We start from the raw sequence: 20,349 nt of genomic DNA on the forward strand, positions 1-20,349 counted from the left end.
ACTTGAAATATAGTGAAGTATAGCAGCACAGGCTCATCATCTGAATGAGATTTTGAGGAGTGGGGGTTATTACACTGCTACCCCTCGGGCCATATTTCACACATTTACTGCAATGTGAGTGCACTTTCCCCACATTAATCTTTGGGATAGACATTTATTTATTATTCGTACCATTTCATCTTAAGTTACATGGTCTTTTTGCCTTTTCCACGCTATCTTCCTTCCAGTTAAGACATGTCTACTGTCCCACAGTGTCTTTGTCTTACTGACAATGGAGGTTTCTGGTTTCTGACCCACCTCCCCCACGGGTGAAGGTATTTGTTCTGCGTGACCGAGCATTTAGACAATAAACTGAATGTTTGTGATGCAGATAAGTGTGATGTACTGCTTCAGCTTGTTTTTGTTTAACAGAAGGACACACACCTGCCGCTCCTTTTGTGCACTACACCTGCTTGACCATAATTTAAGTAGAATGAAGGCCATTCATTCACTCGGCCTTCTTTCTCAAGATTCAGTCCATCAGCCTGCTACTTTCATAAACTGTCTTTTCAAACAGATGTGACATTGTCACTGCAGCAACAACAGCTGCCTCTAGACACTTTTTAGGACATTGATAGACTAGGGTCAGAACTATTATATTTTGTATATCTAATAAGTTGGCTCTAAATTCATTCTACCTTCTTTTAATTATTTTTCATGCGTTCAACTTCATGAAAAATAAAATAAAAATCTTTTTTTGTATTTTTACTTTTTAAAGGCTGAAGACAACAGAGATATGTATCAGTACTGTTAATGGAAAACTTTTCTGAGCCTTTTACAGCACATGACACCTGTAAAAGTTTATTAATTCATTCCAGAGTCCAGTTGTGGTCTTTTTTTTAATTGTTGCATCAATCTGTCTCTATTGCTTTTGAATTCCTCATTCTCTGGGGTACTATATATTTGACACACTGCCTGCAAGCCTGCCTTTACTTGTTATGCTCATGAGAGGCACGCTGCTTAAACAAAAAATAAACCGCTTTATGTGCATTGGATGCATGACTCACGAATACAATGGATTTTTCTGTGTGAGACTGACGAACACTGGAGCACGATAGTGTCTGGTTAACTTTACTGTTGATATTTTAGACAATGATATGGTTTCCTTGAAGAAACCTGAGCTGGAGATCATTTCTCCAACTATATGAAACCTAAAATATAGGTTTCATAAAGCACTTCACTCAAATATGAAATATAATAAAATACCACCAAGGTCAGTGCGTTATCCAGTAACTTGCCACGTCAAACATCAAATTTTCCTCTGACTAACACAAAGAACAAAAAGTTTAACTGCAGTTATTTAAGTCTTTAGACTGTAAATCACAACACTGTAACAATCCGCCTGTTATAAGGTCTGGCATTGTAAACATTATAGAAAATGGTCACATCAAGGCACCACAAATTATACCAGATAATGAATGCATACCAAACAAGGAAGGTTTAGAGAAACCAGTGTGCAATTATGAAACTGTGATTTGTGATTTGTAAATATAAATGTACTTCTAATGATCAGTGTACAGTATTATAACATTTTTATGCACTAAAATAAAGGAGTCCTTTCAGATACAGTCATAATACAGATAATTATAAGTTAAAGTTATATACAGAAAATTTTGATTCCAACGTACTTCACATGGAAAAAATGGATACAGATTTTCAGAAGCTTAATAACAAATTCTTCTTCTTCTTCTTCTTCTTAATAATATTATTGATTGATCGCCTTGAGGCGACTGTTGTTGTGATTTGGCGCTATATAAATAAAATTGAATTGAATTGAATAATAATAATAATATTCATTGTCACCTCTTTATTCAGTCTCAGAGGTCTTTCAGTTTACCATAAATAAGTTAGTTACCTTAATCAACAAAGGCTCCCCATGATGCAGCAGAGCTGGTGTCCAGCAGCTCTCATCATACTGATGTTTTGATGCATTGTGGCGTCTAATTCTTCCGCTGTCCACTCCACTCAGAGGTTTAAGCCTGGGATTCAAACGTTGATTCATTGTATCTTTGAAGAGAATTAGTCGGGCTGTGAAACTAAACTGAAGGTCTATTTTCTCACAAAACTAATGACTGCAACACAATATCCAGAATAAGACCAGTGCTCTCTCCACTGTAGGCTGCAATAGCTCAGTTCTGCCCATCTACTGGAGAAAATTTCTGAGTGTGTGTGAAAGCTTGTATTGTTTGTTTGTAGGGCAGACAAAGACACACACATTCACAGAGCCCTCAATCAAAAGATAAAATAAAAAATGCACAGCAAAGACGCCTTGCTCCCTAAGACAGGCCCCTTTAGGAAAAACATCAGAGAAATGATGGATGGAGTGTTTTTAAATGAAAGATAGAGACAGAACGAGCCAAACAATGAAGGAAGGTAGAAAGGACAAGAATGTTAGTAGGCCTAATGTTAGAGGAAAAGAAAGGATGCAGTCTTTTTTATCAGTCTCTGCTCTGTTGTAGGATGCAGGAGCTATATTTTGAGGAGCCTATCTGCGCTTGCATTCAGTGCCACATAAAGCTGCCGTGTCGCAGCCTGTGAAATTGTACTGTGAAGACAGTAGCTTGATACAAGGACAGCGTGGGATTATTGTGTGTATGTGTGAGGATGACGTAGCCCTCAGCTGGTAGCATTCTCACATGTTAATCCCTGAGAGATTAGCTAGTATTTCACTCCCGTTAGCACACTATTTTTCCTCCCTTACTTTAATCCCTCATCATTCATCAGTCATGCAGTGGTTATCGCACTCTGTCTTTATTTACTGTTCCTGTGCATTATTCTCTTCACTTATTACACTCCGCTACTGTCTTCCTGCCTGTCTTCATCTTCAACGCATCATCTAATCTGTCATGAATGGATTAGCCTCACACTGATCACCGCACCTCTCATTAACCCAGTGCAGTATCATCAGATCAATAGCTTCAGATTAAATGTGTAAACAAACAACAACGCAAATTGTAAGTTTTGCCTAATGAAACTAATTTTAAAGTTGACCATAGACTGAAATTTCATCAGAAATGCCAAAACATACAATCTTTACTTCTTTTTTCTTTTAAATTAATTAATTAATAAACTTTCAACAGAGGTCTATCACTGGAGTTCTTCAGGTTACTGCTTGGACTGCTAATGCACCGAGCAGACATACAGATAAAGACACAGAAAGACTGGGCAAAGCTCCAGCCAGACAGATAAAAGGGACAAGGAGAATGACTAAAATGGCACAGATGGCCAGAGACAGTTAGAGAGAGAGAGAGAGAGCCGGGTGACCACAAGGACAGAGAATCAGTGTACAGTGACTGAACAGAGGATTGGTTGTTTTTATTGTCAGGAAATGTGGTCAGCAGCATTCCAGTCCTCCTCCTGCTCCCCATCAATAAACTAAGAAACTGCTGACTAACCCCCACAAGCAAGCAAACACACACACACACACACACACACACACACACACACACACACAATTTTGTAACAGTTGGCTGCACAGGTAATTGCTTTTAGTTAGAATAAGACTGATGCCCATGATATCAGTGTGTAAAGAGATTTGTGTCTACACGATATGACCGTGTATACTTTCTCTTTTGCGGAATATTACATATTTTCTACACACACTTACATATAAATCATCAGGTTCACAACTGTTACACAATATAAAGTCATTCTAAGGAGTGTCTATAAATCTTTAAGTAAAAGAGAGGAACAAAATGTATTTAACTACAACTTCTTATCAGTCATACACATGTTTATCTATGAAATCAGTTATTTAAATCCCAGACATGTCTTGGGGAAATAAAAGCTTGAATGATTTTCTACCTTTAAATTCAGACAAAAATGAAGTTATTTTTACTCAAACCTGATGAAATGATGAAAAACATCTCAATTCAATTCAATTCAATTTTATTTATATAGCGCCAAATCACAACAAAAGTCGCCTCAAGGCGCTGAGAAAAACCCAACAATCATATGACCCCCTATGAGCAAGCATTTTGGCGACAGTGGGAAGGAAAAACGCCCTTTTAACAGGAAGAAACCTCCGGCAGAACCAGGCTCAGGGACGGGCGGCCATCTGCTGCGACCGGTTGGGGTGAGAGAAGGAAGACACACAATTTAGTGTGGATTAAAATCCACACTCGATTGTTCAAAAATCTCTCTTAAAAGCCAGTTAATCCAAAACACTGCAGAGAGACAGGGGGGAGAATAACAGAGTAAATTTCTCCCATATTTGCTTGATTGGCTTCCTCTAAAATCAACAACTGAAACTAAAATCCTTCTCCTTACATGCAAAGTCTTCAATAATTAGGCCCCATCACATCATTGAGACCTCATAGTATCATATTATCCATCAGAGCATTTAAGATCTTAGAGTTTCTAAAAGTAGAATAGGACGCTGAGCCTTTAGCTATCAGCTCCTTCTCCTTTAGATCCAGCTCCCAGTTTGGTTTTGGGACATGCACACTCTTTAGTTTTTAAGCTTGACACTTGTGTTTGTGCTGGATCAGGTGACCCTGAAGCGTCCTGTAGTTTTGCGATGCTTCTTCTCCACTCACCTATTTCCTCTCCACATGTGTTTATATGTTTCTGCTACCTGACAATAATTTTTGGCTTCTCTTTTCTAAAGTTTTGTTTTGTCCTTGTCTCTCTATGTTCATACTTCTCTTCTCTTACCCCTCACAGCCCACAGATTGCTGCCCCACCCCAAACATGGTTCTGACGGCAGTTTCTTCCTGTTTAAAGGATGTTCTTCCTCCCCAGTGTCACCAAGCACTTCCTCATAGGATTGTTGGGATTTTCTCATTTTGGCATGTGACCACACAGCTGTGACTGACATTTTCCCACAGCTAACTTGGTGACTGGAATGTGGAGGGTTTGGGTTTGAAGCATATATATTAAACCACAGTGGGTTGTCTTATGCCAGGTTTTCATTTCAGTTCAAATGACATTGTCCATTTATTGCAAACACAGATAACCGTGGATTAACACAGAAGGCTTATCAAGTTACATATATTTTATTTTATGTTATTTGTGAGCAGTAAAGATAATAGAAGAAGTTTTCTTCTATTTAACTTAACTAACATGGATTAAGTTAACTAAGCTGAAGCAAACATAGTGTCATTGACTGGCACACCCTTAATATAATAGTCAATTCAAACCAATTACAGCTCTTTTAAAATTTATTACAAACAGTGATTTAATCACAGGCAGCAATGCTTCCATCTTCCATCCACACAGTCTGAAACTCTCTTAGGCCAATATAGAATTTTGGTAGTGCAAAAAAAACCCCAACAAAAACCCAACAAAGAAACAGCAGTGCAACTGAATGCAAAAAGTGAAAAAACATCTTCGGACATCTTTCTTTTTTCCAGGTGTGTGAAGTCAACGATCTCGCTTCTGCCTGGCTACAGCAGTAATCAGGGCAGCACCTTTCCCGCTGCCTTCCTCTGAAGGCAAGAAGGTCACGTTACACTGAGGAGCCAAAACTCTGGTAGTCTCTTGAAGGACTCCAGAAAAACTAGAAACAACAGAAAATTTTTTAACCAAGCTGTTTGAATAATTATGAAAGGTTAAAATGAAAGTACAGTATACACCTGACACACACCCAACACATCACTGCACCCAAAACAAACAAACAATATTTTTATTAAATTAACTCACTGTGGGTGTAGTTTGTAGAGTGCACCATCAACCCCTACAGTGATGTTCAGATGGTCCAGTCCTCGGTTCTCTCTGATCTTATCTACCACGGCTGCCATGCCTGCCCCACACAGCTCTGCTGCTCGGCGCGATACCGCTCCACATACCTAAGCAACAATGGAAACCTTTATCAATATTGCAACAGGTAACAGTCTCCTGGCGTCACAGTTTTCTCAGCCAGACAATGCACCACACAAATAATATGAAGAATATTACCCAACCTCAAGGTAAGGTTGAAGCAGAGAGCATATTTCTTTGAACTACTTCCCAAACTATATCTGATGATAACCTTATTTCTGTTACTGTAAAAAAAATTAATGAAAGCTGTCCATAAGTCCAAATTTTGTGGAAATTTCAAGTTGGGTATCTCAAAATTTAGCTCAGAATTTCAAGATATTAAAGAAAATTTTGACTTATGGGCAGCATTTTTTTTTAATTAATTTATTTAAATGGCAGAAAGCTTTTACAGTAAAGGCAGATGAAGAATCTTTCCAACAGCACAACTGATTGTTTGTTAATTTAAACTTATTTTAATCTGGATATCTGGACTGCTTTTAACCATCAGTTATGGTTAGCAAGACTGTTTATGTTCATTCATTTCAACCAGGTATCCATACTCTTAGGAAACAGTTTCCAGACTTTTATTCAAACATTTTAACTGTTAGTCAGAAAAATTATTATTCCCCAACTGGCTGCAAGAGAATTTTCAGACAAACATGAAAAATTAGAGGCTATCATGCCTGTATGCTAGCAACTAAAGAAATCACAAGCAGGTTTCTGATTCTTTGCAGCCAGTTTCACTCAGCGAGAGCCAGCAAAATGCAGAAACCACTTCCAAATAGTCGGGGAATACATACAGTACTTTCCCCTAGCAACTGGTGGCTGTATCACATCTAGTATGGCAGAAAAATCTAGAGCATTATGTACATGATGTGATGTGAGAAAAATCTGAGGGCTTCCTCTCTCCATTAATATCTGGAGGGTTGGATCGATACCAGAAATAACAATATAACAATGCTACTTTTCAAGGACAATGCTTAGTTTTAACAGTTGCTTATAAGGTTCAAAAGTCTGACAGTCACAGTCCTCCAATTCCTCGCTGAAATTAGACTTTCTGATGTCCACAAACAAAGTTGTAACCAATAACATTACTAAATATTTATTTTAGTGTACCCAGAGTTTGTCTAGTCTTTCTGTTGTGCAAGATGGCTCACCAACATGGCTTAATAATAATGATAATAATGGATTGCATTTATATAGCGCTTTTCTAGGCACCCAAAGCGCTTTACCACTATTCATTCACTCTCACATTCACACACTGGTGGAGGCAAGTTAATGGAGAAGACACAGAAAATTTCAGGTGCGTCTTTCTTTAAGATACCAACAGGCTAAATAAAAGTTGAGAGCCGTCTTTGGCCTCAGTGTTCCACTTTGCAAAAACCCTGTAAAACAGCCAAGGTTATTACAAATTACACCTGTGCATTGTTTGCACTAGATCAAAATATCTGCTGGAAGTAAGCGACGTGGTCCGGGTCAAAACACATACACAATGGCTTAATTGTTAAAATTTTTATACCTTGTAAAAGAGGAAAACATTGAATTTGTGATGCAGTCTGTAGGAGGTTACTGTGTGGCATGTTGCTTTTCTATCTTGTACCTCTTTGACAATGATGCTGTCATCGCAGGTACTGTTGAGCCCCAGGTGCTGGAGAATAGATCTGACTTGCAGTAGAGCCAAACGGTCACTGGAGGGAGACAACACAGTTACACAGCAGAAAATGCAATATTCATGTTAAATTATGAATACTTTAAATCTATCAAAAAATAGCACAAACATAGGCATCATTTGTCCTACCTCTCTATTTGTGACAGATATTTAGTTTGGAATATTCCAGGTGTTTTTAAGGTTTCCGTGACGCGTCCTCTGAACAGCAAACCTCCTCTTGTTAGATCCAGTAATACCTCTCGGACAATTTCACCTAAATACATCCCACTGGTGAGCTTTTCAAACCTATAAACACGAACATAAACTTGTAAAAATGTTGTGTGACCATCTCAACTTGCTACAAGTTACTGAATAAATCTCAAAAACATCAACTAACTACTACACGAGACACATATGTGTCACAGTATGTTTAAAAAAATCAGTCATAAAACATCAAATTTTATGTGTGTGCCTCAAGTAGGCGTCATCATACATACACAGTAAGGTGAGTGTAGCTAACCTTTGTTTTCCAGAGTTTACTGAGTTGTGGTCCACCTCAGCATCAAAAGGTGTGATGATGTCATCCAAGGATCCATCATCACCCAGACCCCCCCACTCCGTGTTTATACACATCTTTGATGTCTCAGAAGTCTCCGCCTTCTTATCTCCTTTTGACCCATCATCCTGATGAGAGAGGGAAACACACACACACATAAAGTGTTTAATTATGTTTTAACAATATGTTTTTAGCTCCCAACAAGCAAGTCCTTCCACCTTGTCCTCCACTGCTTCAGGTGTCTCCTCGTCTCCTTCTGTTTTCTGTTTCTTTTGTCTAATCTTCTCAATGTTCTTGAGTTCCTCCATGTAACAAGCATTTGACCCAGTTCCTGTAAAACAGACTCATATAGCTTATTTCCTTATTACGTCAAATATTATAATACTGTTCTTTGCATTTAAAATTCTTAAATGAACCATCATAACTATAAGCTTATTCTTAACTTAGCATTTCTTCACCCTTGAGGCCACATACCTGCAATCAGTCCAACTTCACACTGAGGGTCTTCATAGGCACAGCTCATCATTGTCCCAACTGTGTCATTGACCACTGCTACTATGTCCAAGTCATACTCCTGTGTGCGCACACCCACAAATGCATTGTAATGTTCCTGTTAGCCTAGACGTGTACCAATCTGATGTAATGTTTCTTCCCCTCATCTGTTTAAAACCTGGCCATCATTTTAAATCTTTACTCTGTTGTTTTTATTGACTCACGTTACGTCTTTTGATGGCCTCCCGTAGCAAGTTAACAACATCATGTCCTTCGCAGTCTGTGGCCTTGAAGCCTTTGGTCCAGCTAACCAGGATACCCTACAGAACATCCAAAGGTTGAAAAAGATTACAAACTGCTACAGAAATAATAATGCTACTGCTTTAGGAGTCTGTTTACATTTTTATTTAACAGAACAGTTCTGTAAATATAACATTCTGAGAACGTCGAATGATCAAGTGCCAAAAAGGCTAGTTCCACTTGAGGCTAGTCAGTGCCCATAGATTCATATTTTAAAATGCCCAACATCAGAGCAATAAGACAGTTGCACTGAGAGGTGATTTAAAACAAAAAACAACTTGTCTATCTGTGTGCTCGAGTTTTGGATGTTGTCGCTTTAATTAACAGACGACTGAGTGTCTGTTATTTCAATGGCCTCACCTGTGCTGATTCACTGAATTGTACCTCTCATCTGTGTTTGTAAGTGTTCATCTCTTTTGGAGCATTTCTCATGGAACTATAGCCAGTGAGTACAATTTATTTGTAAAGCACATTTAAATACAGCTATATATGTATGTGTGTAATTACATTGAAATACTCAAAGGTGGACATATGGACCATAAACAATAAGCAATAAACATAATGACAACAACAACCAGATGATCCTACAAATGTGGCACAGCGACTACAAAGGCTTTTTGTTTGAGCCGTGACCTTGGGACATGTTAAGGATCTTTGCCTATAGATCTAAGAGAGCTGAATGTAACTGAATGAGTTGATGATGATGTCTGTGATGCCCCCCATCATCCATCTTACACGTGGCTTCCTGTGTGGTATGAGCTTGAACAACAAGTTTGTGCTTCAGTTTTCTATCAGTCTCTCAGTTAGTCTGTCAGTGTTTTGTCTTTATGTGTCCCTATACAGTTCACAGATGCAACCAAGCTATCTAGTGTTAACTGATAACAGGCCACCCTCTCATCCAAATATAATAACTTCTGGCTCCAAAAAACTAACAAGTTGGTGGCTAAAATGTTGAGGCTTCAAAATGCAGACTTTAGAAACCAGTGAGTGATGTCAGGTTTGCTACATCAATCTACAATCTGTGGAATTTAACCTTTATGAGAGCAGCACTTTGAGGAAATCAGATACCAAATAATATACTCCACAGGACTTTGAACAACATCCAGCCTGGAAGGGAAACAACCGTGTGAACCAGTGTAATTTTAAGACAGTGTAAAGCTACAGTTTTCTACTAATGAGCGGGTGTCACGATCCTGGGTCTTATGACCCAGTGTTTTGAGTTTTAGTTCTTTTGATGTTTATAGTGTATGTTTAAGCTTATTAAGTTTCCTATGTGCATTTGCTTATTAGTTCCCCCTTGTGTTTTCAACCCCTGTGAAGTCTCTCTTGCCCTTCGTGTGTTTCATGTCTGTGTGTCTTATGTTGTCAGGTCTGCGTCTCATTATATTTCCTGTTTTATTTTGAAGGGGTCCTGTGTTCCTATGTTCAATGTTTTTAGTGTTACTCTCTCCTTGTGTCGTTATGTTCATGTGTGTCAGCTGTTTCTCCATGTGTTCCCACTTCCCTCATTATCCGCCTGTGTGTATTTAGTCCGTGTGCTTTCAGTCATTCTTTGTCAGGTCGTCTGCTCATCCATGTCACTACTTCAGGAATCTATGTCAGTTCACCATGTTTAAGGTTTTTTCATGTTTAGTTTTAGTTCACCCAGTTTAGGTTATTGTTTAGTTTCACCAATGCCCTTTTGTTTGTACCCTTTTTGCTAGCCTCAATAAACGGCTTGATTTTTGTTAAATCCACGCCACGTTCAGTTTTTGGAGTCTGCGTTTTGGGTCCTTTTGTCAACACATACAGTCTGCCCTCGCCAGACTGTGACAGCGGGTCTAAATATTGTTACTTTTATCAGCACTATATGATGTTTCTAATTATTTAGAACAGGTTCAAGGTGGTTTGGTTGTCTAATAAGAATTATTTCCATCCATCGGTCAGTTTTCTTAACAGCTTATCCAACTGTATCTGAGGGCTGAAGCCTGTCCCAGCAGGGACACGGTGTGTTAAACCAGGTCAAACTCGGACAGGTTGCCAGTCCCTCACAGGGTAATACTATTTCTTTTTTTTCCTTTTTTTTTGCCTGTCCCATTTGGTTCTTTAGCCGTCAGAATTGTTGTCTGAAGACCAACAAGGATACCCAATGGATTTATTTTGCCAAATCGATCATCGTGGCATTGCCGTATTGGTCTATTTGATCGACCTTTGTTTTTATTATTTATTTTATTTTATTTTCAGTTGTTACAGACGGGACAGACATGAGTGAGGGATAGGAAAGGGAGAAAGAAAGAGGAAGGAAAAGAAAAACAGAAGGGGAGAGGGACAGTGAGAAGTGGGGGGGGGAATCTCCTGGATCACCTGTTGAGAGAAAAAGAATAGAAAACAAGCAAAAAAAACCAAAGCAACATACTAAACACAACACCATCACATTAATCTAGCTAAGTGTAAACAGCAGTAAGTACTAAATATTCAATGTTGTTGTGCAGCACGCAGGACAGACGGCGCACAATGTGCTTTGAAGTAGCAGCCGAGAAAGGTTTAATTTAAGTCTACGAACAGTGAACATCCGTGTGCACACCTGTGTGGATCAGCGCGCTTGTATTCAAATGGTTTCCACATGTAATGGTCTGCAAGAGGATGTAGAGAGCCATAGCCCCGTCCCCCAGGGCATGAAGCAGGCATGGAGGCATGCCTGCTTCATGGAGGAGGAGGAGGCCTGACCGAGCAACAGGCGCCAGGTAGCCACCGGGAGTGAGCTGGTACATACCTCAGCGCCCAGTCCCGGACACCAAGAACCACCAATGCACCGACCCCTGAGGGCATCAGTCACCGGCAGGGAGTGTGGTGAGGGGAGATAGGCCCTGGAGGGCCTGGGAGTTCCCAGAGAGGTGGAGTCTAAACTGACATATAGACACAGACAAACAGGCACACACAGACACAAACATGCATTCCCACCCTCATGCACACATATACAAACACTCAGCACTCACCCAACGTAAGGATTGACATAAATGGACATGTACACACAATCACACTCCCCAAACATACTCTATACCCCGGGTCCAGGTACCCTCGCCCCCAGAGGGGGAAACAGAACCCAGACCCAAGAGATGTTACCCTTCCCCCCGGGGTGGAGGCAAGCAGACCGTCCCAGGCTCCGCAGCAGCAGGGAGGCCAATCGGACAGCCAACATCTCCTCCCAGCCCCCCCGCCGGCTAGCAGAGAACGGGGGTGTGTGAAGACCCCATACCTCCCTCCTCCCGCTCATGTGTAGTGTTGCTGCGTGTTGTTCTAAAGTGCATTTAAAACAAGGGAGAGCATGGTGCTGCTGCCAGAGAGCAGCAGGTGTTAGCACGGCCCCTCCCGAGAACCCTCAATGTCTACATGGATTTAAAATTGAGAGGTGGGCACCAGCGCCAGAGGTAGGTTTGAGTACACAGACCGTCCACTGTACGCCGTTAACGTGCCCACCCTCAAGGCCCTATATATATGTGTGTGTTATGAGAGTGTAAGTAATGTGGATGTCTAAGTTGTGAGATAAAATTGAGGCACAGGTGGCCAGAAGGGGACAGAGGGGAGGGGGGGGGATGTCTCCCTTGCACCCTGGTGACACACCCGCACCCCAAGGCCCTACCTGTGTGGGTGAGTGTGGTGGAGCGGGAAGAGGGAGGTAGCCGGGGATGGGGAGGAAAAGGAGGGAGGGGAGGATGCCCCTCCCTAGGGCCAGCTCCCCCGCTGACCCCAGTAGGCACCCCTGTCTTCTGGTACCCACCAAGGCAAGGGAGCCCAGGTCCAGGTCATCTCCCAGACTACACAAGACAACAGACACCCAGGTTAAGTTTATTCTCCACCTCTCCTATGTCTCTCCCCCACCTGCAGAGTGGACTCCTGCAAGGATGGAACAACCTCCCCGCCAGTTGAAGAGCCCCCCAGTTAGGCCGATGCACAAGAGGCCCCCTGCGCCAGGGCTGAGCCCCCGTGCACCCACCCGCCCACAACCTCGGTGACACACCGACGAGGACCGAAGCCCCCAAGGCCCAGCCAGAGCCCCAGCACGGAGGCGAAGCACCCCCGAACCCCAAACCCCCACGCCTGCCCCCGATCCACTCAGGGGCAGCCAGGCCACCAGGCCAGGGCATACTATTTCTAATTTAACCACTTTGATACAAAGTCTAGCTTATTGTGTTTTACTGCTTCACTGTAAAATAAGGTGCAGCCAGGTTTTCTGTGGCTGCAACAAACGATTTTGACGTACCGTGTCAATGGCCGTCTGCTCACAGGGGAAAGAGAAGGTGAAGCCTGCTGGAAGATGTGCTTTCTTCATCCCCATGTAGTCCAGGAAGTCACTCACGTATTGCGCTAAATGATCAAACAGCTGGAGACAAACAGAGAGAGAAAAAAACAAACAAACTGTGTGTTAGATTTTCAGTACTGTTTTAGAAGAATTCAACCCTACCTCGTTTAGACAACACTGTCAGCAGTGTACAACTTCTTATAATTAATTTAATTACTTAATGACTAAACCCAGTTTGATGCTTTCTGTCAGGGTGCTGACGGTATATGCATGTTTCTCACCTCTTCTCCTGTTCCCTGCATTATCTCCAGCGGTACAGTGTAGATTTTATGGTAAAGCCGTGTGTTGTTTTGAAGGCCTTTCTTGAATTTGACCAGCATAGCTCTGAAGTTGGTTCCTCCCAGATCCAAAGCAAGATATTTTCCACGCTCTGGTTAAAAAAATAATAATTATGATCTTTGTTTATATTTTAAAAATACAAACTTCCTAAAAAAGTTTTTAACAAAGCAGTTACATCTTTGCGAAAGCTAGAGGTGACGCTGAATGTATTGATTGTGTAGCTGCTGTTTGGGTTTGATTAAGAGGCCTGTAAGAACGTCAGCGTTTGTCTCTGACCTGTGCCATCAGGTGTATGGTAAACGTAAGAGGGCAGCATCTTAACTGCTGAGGGGCCTTTGTTCTTTAGCCCTGCCTCCAGCCCTGCTCTCATCGTGGCCTTGACCAACTGGAGCTGCTCTTGACTCAGTTTGAAGGGAGCCAGTGTCTCATCCACCTGGAAAACCAGAGATACTGTTTATCAGATATTTAAGCCCTTCTTTTTTATTTCACCTGTGAAGAATCACACAAACACAGACATACAACTTGCAGCGCTCTAACCTGTCTCTTCCGTGATGCCAAGCGTTGGGCAACTGCTGTTACCAGGGCAGCCCCTTTGCTGCTGCCGCTGTCCGAGAGGACGAATCTAACCTGGCACTCAGGAAGCAACCGGCGCACCACCTTATGGAGACGTTTAGCATACCTGGAATAGAAGTGACAGAAACACAAAACATTCGATATTTCATCAGGCTATTTTAGATGTTTGTTAAGAAGTATTTATATTAGTGATCTGCAGCTCATCAAGTAAGAGAGGACATGATGCTGTTATGTCCAAACTCTTCATCAAGGCCCTGTTTGTTGTGTTGGGTTCGCTGACTTTATCAGAGGTGATCAGGGCATCACTATCATACACATCATCCACTGGATTCCAAAGTTCAGTTTTTCAAGCCTTGTCGGGATTTTCTTCACTCACTGAAAGTGATGATTGGGATGCTGAGATGCTAAAACCATGACTGAGACCTCAGGTCGAAGAGCAAAGAAGCCACGGCAGGTTTTCCATAGGCTTCTATACAGGCTTCTTTTTATCCACTGCTGGCCATCAGAGAGATTAAGGCAATTCCACAGAGCCAGAATAGTCCATCTTTTATTTACAGCCTATAGTTGAGGTCAAATTGTGCACATGAGGATTCTCATTGTGTATGAGTGGTGAGTGCAGTGCTGAGCTGTGGTACTGTGTGGTTGATGTTAGGTTAAACTCACGTGTGACAAATTTACCCCAATCATTTAACAGCTTATGTCTTTGGTCATTTATTTAATCCATTGCTTAACTCTAGTTTCTACTCAAGGCTCTTTGTGAGTGAAGTTTAATTGATTTTGCTTCAAACTTTTATTTATTTTGGATTTTTTTAAAAATATCAGAAACTTTTTACAGCAGCCATTAGTCATAGTTAGAAAGGAAGAGGACTGTTGAGAGTACTGGCTCTTTTTGTGTTATATCAGTTACATATTTATTAATCTCAGTAGTTGTAAACTAATATGGGTTTGAGTGATTTCCACACTGACTTACTGCGGATGTGTCTTGTACACAGTTCCGTCCACTCCCACAGTGATCCTCAATGCCCTCAAATGCCGGTTTTGCTTGATTCGGGTTAAGATGGCAGCCAGCCCCGCGGCCACCAGATTGGAGGACCTGAAGGACACGATGGTGCTGACGTGTTGAACAGCAACGCAGTCATCTTGTGATGGGTTCAAACCGAGCTCCACGAGAATATCTCTGGTGTTCTTCAGACCATTTTTGTACCTGAGACAAATGAATATTTATGGCATTCATGCTGTTTTTGGACAGACACCAGGTGACCAAGAGAGATAAAGACAGCTTACTCCTCCATGGCTGCCACGTGTGCTGTGGTTATCTTCCCTTTGGTCCTCAGGGCATCAGGCACGAGTCCATCAAACAGCTGTCCCAGTTTAGCCATCTTTAACACAACCAGCCTCACTAGCTCACCCAGATACATCCCACTGACCATCTTCTCAAAGCTACAATAGACCAGAAAAGGGTAAAAGGTTTATACAGAGTTCTACAGTACTGAGCAAACATCTTAAGCCACTCATTTCTGAAAGCTCTTCAGAGTTTTTCTTTAGATATTCGTTGCTTTTTCACTTTTTAGTCCCGTCCTTGTATCAGACACTTTTTCAATTAATGTTTTTTTTTTCAGTTTGATAAGCCAACAATGGACATTTGTTCAAGCATTAAAAAGACACCTAACTGAAGGGATGAAACGGCGCTTTTAAATTGAGCCGTTTGTTAGCCTGTCACAAAAAACTATTTCCCATTTCATTAGTTGAATCTATGAAAAATCCCCAAAATGCCACAGGTTGACAAGCATAAAATGGTAATATTGAACCAAGAAGCTGAGACCCAGACAGCTAGAACTGAAAAGCTGGCATTTCTCAGCACGATGTGCAGTGTGTCCTTAAGAAAACTGGAAACTGGACAAGTGGAGGACAAAAAAAAAAAAGCATGAATGCTAAATCGACATCAGAAGAACATTATCCAAAAGTCACGTATGGCAAAATACACAAAAACTGGACTGAAAATTAGTATCAACAGGATTTATGGAGTGAGTAATCCAAATTTGAAAGTTCTGGTTTAATTGTGAAGCTGGATGGAGATGATCAGAAGAAAGGTACAACAGTGTGTGTCTATAGCCATCTGTAAAATATGGTGGTGCCTGTCATTGCTTGGGATTGCATTTCAGCAGGCTGCGTTGAGGATTACAAATACAGAAAAATACCATCAGATCAGATTTTGACACCATGCAATAACATTAGGAAAGATTCTGATTGGCATCTGTCTGATTATCAGCATGATAATGATCCCAAACACACTCCCACTTGGAACAGTATCAGTCATGGACTGGCCTCCCCAGAACCCAGACCTTAATATCACTGAAGCAGTGTGTGATCTTCTTGGCAGAACAAAAGGCAGCCATCATCCAAAGAAAAGTCCTCCAAGAAGCCTGGAGAACTATCCCTTACTCTAAGAAATTACAAGAAAACTTCCCTAAGAAAGTTGCACCTATTTCAAATTTATCTTTGGAAGTCATAAAGAAATGAAGGACGTCTTAATGGACACACTATTTTATATCAAAAGAAAAGACAAAGCTGCTTTCCTTACATTTGTTTTCCAGGATTGATAGAGGTTGCATCAACATCCTGATCAAACTCTGTTATGTAATCACTCAGGGCCCCATCGTCCCCAAAGCCTCCCCACTCGGTGTTCACACACATCCTGCCCTCGTCTCCCTCCACCAGGTCAACATGACGCAGCTCCTCCATGTAACACGCGTTGGTGCCTGTGCCTGTAAGCACCCAAACACACAGGATACATAGACTGATTCCATTAAGATTACTACAATAAACAGGATACGTTAATGGTTCTATCTGTCTATACTTCACATCTAATTCAATATCCACACATGCACAGCAAACCACCAGAGGGAGCAAGATGACTATGGGTAAGTGTGCTTTGTCTTCTCTTGCAAAATATTGTCATTGTTTCCATGTGTTTGCACAAAAAACATAAATAAGAATTAATCTAAAAATATTTAAATGTGTTTTGCAAAAGTTAAAACACAAAGTTTGGAGTAGATTTGCAGAATCAGAGTTATTGATGCCTTTTGCATTTACAGTCAGCACTATTTCCTGTCACTAATATGCAGTTATCTTTGATTAGATAATATCTATTAGCTATGTTTAGATAATTATGCATCAATCGTAAGGGCTCCAAAGGCTCACTAGATAAAAAAGAAACCAGAATAAAACCTAATTTATAATACAGAATTTTGGTTTCAAGCTTTTTCTAGTTTTAATGCAGAACATTTGCTTTGTTTTACTGAACACTGGATAACTTTATGCTTATTTAAATGAACTACAGAAGAAGTTTAGAGTGATGGCTGCTCATGTACATGTCACACTCATACAAAACAATAGTTTCTGTAAAAGGACACAAGAGACTAGTTGAATTATGTGAATCTACTTACCAATGATGAGCCCTACATCGCAGTACTGATCATCAAAACCACAGGTCATCATTGTCGCCACAGTATCATTAACCATCGCTAACACTTCTATGTCCATTCCCTGCAGAGGGCGTTATTAAAGAGATAAACCAGGTTATACTGTTCAGTTTACATAGTGGGTATCAGATGGGTTCAACTCTTTATTTTTCCACTTCATCTTACGTTATATTTCTCATCATGTCTCAGTTTCTGCAGATAGTTTATGGGTAAATTATGGAAGCAAGCACTGGCAACCCACCCCAGTTCTGTCAATAGCCTCTCTGAGAGCCTGGACCACATCTTTCCCCTGAAGGCCTCGAGCCCGGCAGTTCTTACTCCAGCTCAACAGTAATCCCTGCAAGAGGAAAAAAGTGGTTCGAATGATTATGGGATCTAAATCTAAAAAGACAGACAGATGTCAGCACGTGGAGTATAACACACTACAGGTACAGCTCATGAAAACCAGATGTCTCGATGTAGAGAGTCATACCTTATCCAAGCGGGTCTGTTCGCAGGGGAAGGAAAAAGTGAATGCCAGAGGATGTTTCTTATCCAGACTGATGTTCTTTACGTGAAGAAAGTCCTTCAGAGATTCTGACACATGGTCAAATAACTACATACACAAAGACAATGAAGAGGGAGAAGTTCAAATCTCTTCTTCTTGCTTGTTGAATCCTCCTCAAATCTACTTTCAGATCTTTTTATTCTTACCTCTGGTGCTCTCCCATTGAACAGCTCCTTTGACATAGGGTATATCTTCTCCTCCATCTCCACTCCTCCCTTCCTGACCCCCATCCCCTCTCTCACCTTAACCTGGAGCACCTTAAACTTGGAGCCTCCAAGATCCAGTGCCAGAAACTGTCCCTTCTCTGCAAGAGTGGTTGAAAGAGAAGGAAGATCTTTAATCTCTTGCTTTTACTTCAAAACAATGGCAGTCTTCTTCTTTTTTTTAAGATCTGCCCAGCAGCCCTAATAAAAGGGACATTAACACGAGTAACCTGAGCCATCAGGAGTGGAGCGGACATGTGTCGGCAGCATTTTTACAGCTGCGGCGGCCGAACTTTCAGCTGAGAGCCCCTTCTTCATTTCAGCCTGGAAACGAGCTGAGATATCAATTAACTGGTCATCATGGAGGCGCATTGCATGCAGAAACCTGTCGACCTGAAAGAGACACAGAACACAGAGAGCAAAACAAAGTGAGATGTACCGCTGGATTTTCACTCGAACAAGAAGGGATGAAAGAGAGAAAAATGTATATTTCTCTCTCTCTCATTTGTATTTTGTGGACTTTCTTATTAGGTGTCAGACTAGTTTTGCTTCTCTCATTCAGTTACTTTTCTTTTTATATCCTCTGTTACTGTTACATGCCTCATCACAGCTTTATAATATTACATATCAAAATTCACCAGAATCAATTTGAACATCTGATCAACAGAGAAAAAGTTTAAAAAAGCAACTTTTTTCTTGTATTTCAGATATGAAGGATTTTTTTCATGTATCTGATGTCTTTTCACATATGTTTTGAATTTTGGGGTTAATAATCTGAATTTGAAACTCAGTGATGTTGTAACAGTAACTCAACATGCCAAACTGTCTCTGTAAATGAGTTAGGAAGTAGTACAAAACAAAAAAGCTGAAGATCATCAGCCACACCCCGTGTGCTGTATTCACAGCTGAACCGTCGCCGTGGAGCATGTGCTCATAGGACAACACCCTGAGGTTTTACGATATAAGTGCCAGAGTGTGAGTGTAGCGTGAGCGAGGACAGTGTGATTGTAGGAGTGTCCATACTTTGTCCCGGGTGAAAATGTGCGATCCAATGTGGACTAAGAGGAGCAGCGACACTGCCAGGGAAAGTTGTTAATGATTGTTCAGATAAAGATAAATGGTGACACAGTGACTAATGATCCCACATTTCACCTTGATCATTTATATTACTCTACTGACTTCTGCCATGTCTCGTTGACTTAATTTTAGTCACGTGCATTTCTGCAAATCCTCAAAGAAATCATCAGAGATTTGTCCTTCTTTTAATCACTTTCTCTTTCTGGATAAATCCTGATAGAACTGCCCAAGAAGTAAATCAGGAAACAACACATTAGAAGAGTAAGTTTGTCATTGGTGGCAAATATATCTCTGATGATTAATGTAGCGAGTAGAGTTGCATTTAAAATACGATTTCCAATCAAGAGCATAAATTCAGTGCATTAGCAGCTTACACTTTCATAACTGAGAAGACTTTAAATAACTGTAGAGCTTCAAACCCCCTCATTACCAGGGCTGTATTAATTATATGCACTGTTTGAAACAGACTTGTGTTTGTGTGTGTAGCACTCACCTTCTTTGTGGGGTCCTCCTGGAGTTTGGAGAAAAAGAAGGAAATGAGATGAACAGCCAACATCTTCACTGATAAGAATCACCACAAAGTCTTCCAGCTATTCTTTGATACTGTCAGCGTGCGTGACAGGTGAACACACTTCACTAAAATAAGGAAAAATGTGTTTTCCCCCCCAATCCTTTCCACTCTGCTAGGTGTTATTTCTTTTTACGTTTGTGCTCTCATTGTCTCTTGCCGAGTCCACTGAGCAGATACCAGCCTCTGCACCAATTCAATGATTAACAGCAAGCACAACCTCCTTTCTACAATCATTTCCTTTAATGTGTCAGATACAGGCTTGCTTAGTGTTTTCGTCATAGTTGCTCGAGTGACTTTTCCTAAACTTTGAACTGAAGATTTTAGGAAACTAAAATATTTGAAATCCCCCCTGCGGTGCACTGTAAGTGATGCACCTTGGCCTCATTAGACAAATTTGTAAGACAAATTAATAATGCAAAAAATAATAAATATATTATAAAATACACAAACTGCATGTATGCACTGTATATTTTGGGAATAAATATATTTTTAAAAAAGGAGACA

General features: G+C 40.8%; 1 protein-coding gene across 2 annotated transcripts; it reads right to left on the reverse strand.

The window, feature by feature from the left end:
- Positions 1-4,479: 4,479 nt before the first annotated feature.
- On the reverse strand, positions 4,480-20,082 carry LOC309706217 (hexokinase HKDC1-like). Of its 2 annotated transcripts, none has more exons than XM_082532532.1 (21): positions 19,768-20,082; positions 18,428-18,590; positions 18,141-18,298; positions 17,920-18,042; positions 17,689-17,784; positions 17,412-17,436; positions 16,547-16,730; positions 15,250-15,405; positions 14,936-15,169; positions 13,930-14,071; positions 13,669-13,825; positions 13,335-13,483; positions 13,015-13,134; positions 8,699-8,794; positions 8,457-8,556; positions 8,201-8,313; positions 7,947-8,110; positions 7,577-7,732; positions 7,379-7,466; positions 5,683-5,828; positions 4,480-5,539 (listed from the first exon to the last, which is right to left on the reverse strand). In XM_082532532.1, the coding sequence occupies exons 1-21, from the start codon at positions 19,828-19,830 to the stop codon at positions 5,404-5,406; spliced, it is 2,769 nt and encodes a 922-aa protein (XP_082388658.1). In that variant the 5' UTR covers positions 19,831-20,082; the 3' UTR covers positions 4,480-5,403. The 2 variants fall into 2 exon arrangements, with proteins under 2 accessions (XP_082388658.1, XP_082388657.1); XM_082532531.1 differs by having other exon boundaries at positions 4,482-5,539; positions 17,412-17,511; positions 19,768-20,081.
- Between the last annotated feature and the right edge of the window lie 267 nt (positions 20,083-20,349).

Source organism: Aulonocara stuartgranti (genome assembly GCF_965226115.1).
Source record: "Aulonocara stuartgranti genome assembly, chromosome: 1".
Taxonomy (NCBI): Eukaryota; Metazoa; Chordata; class Actinopteri; order Cichliformes; family Cichlidae; genus Aulonocara; species Aulonocara stuartgranti.

What these genes read in the sequence shown, in the direction of transcription:
- LOC309706217 (XM_082532531.1), bottom strand. Translation starts at nt 19,830, where the DNA reads ATGTTGGCTGTTCATCTCATTTCCTTCTTTTTCTCCAAACTCCAGGAG. An exon ending in AACAGACCCGCTTGGATAAG is followed by an intron (nt 17,785 to 17,919) that starts GTATGACTCTCT and finishes TTCCTCTTGCAG; the next exon opens with GGATTACTGTTGAGCTGGAG. An exon ending in TGGCATCACGGAAGAGACAG is followed by an intron (nt 13,826 to 13,929) that starts GTTAGAGCGCTG and finishes CTGGTTTTCCAG; the next exon opens with GTGGATGAGACACTGGCTCC.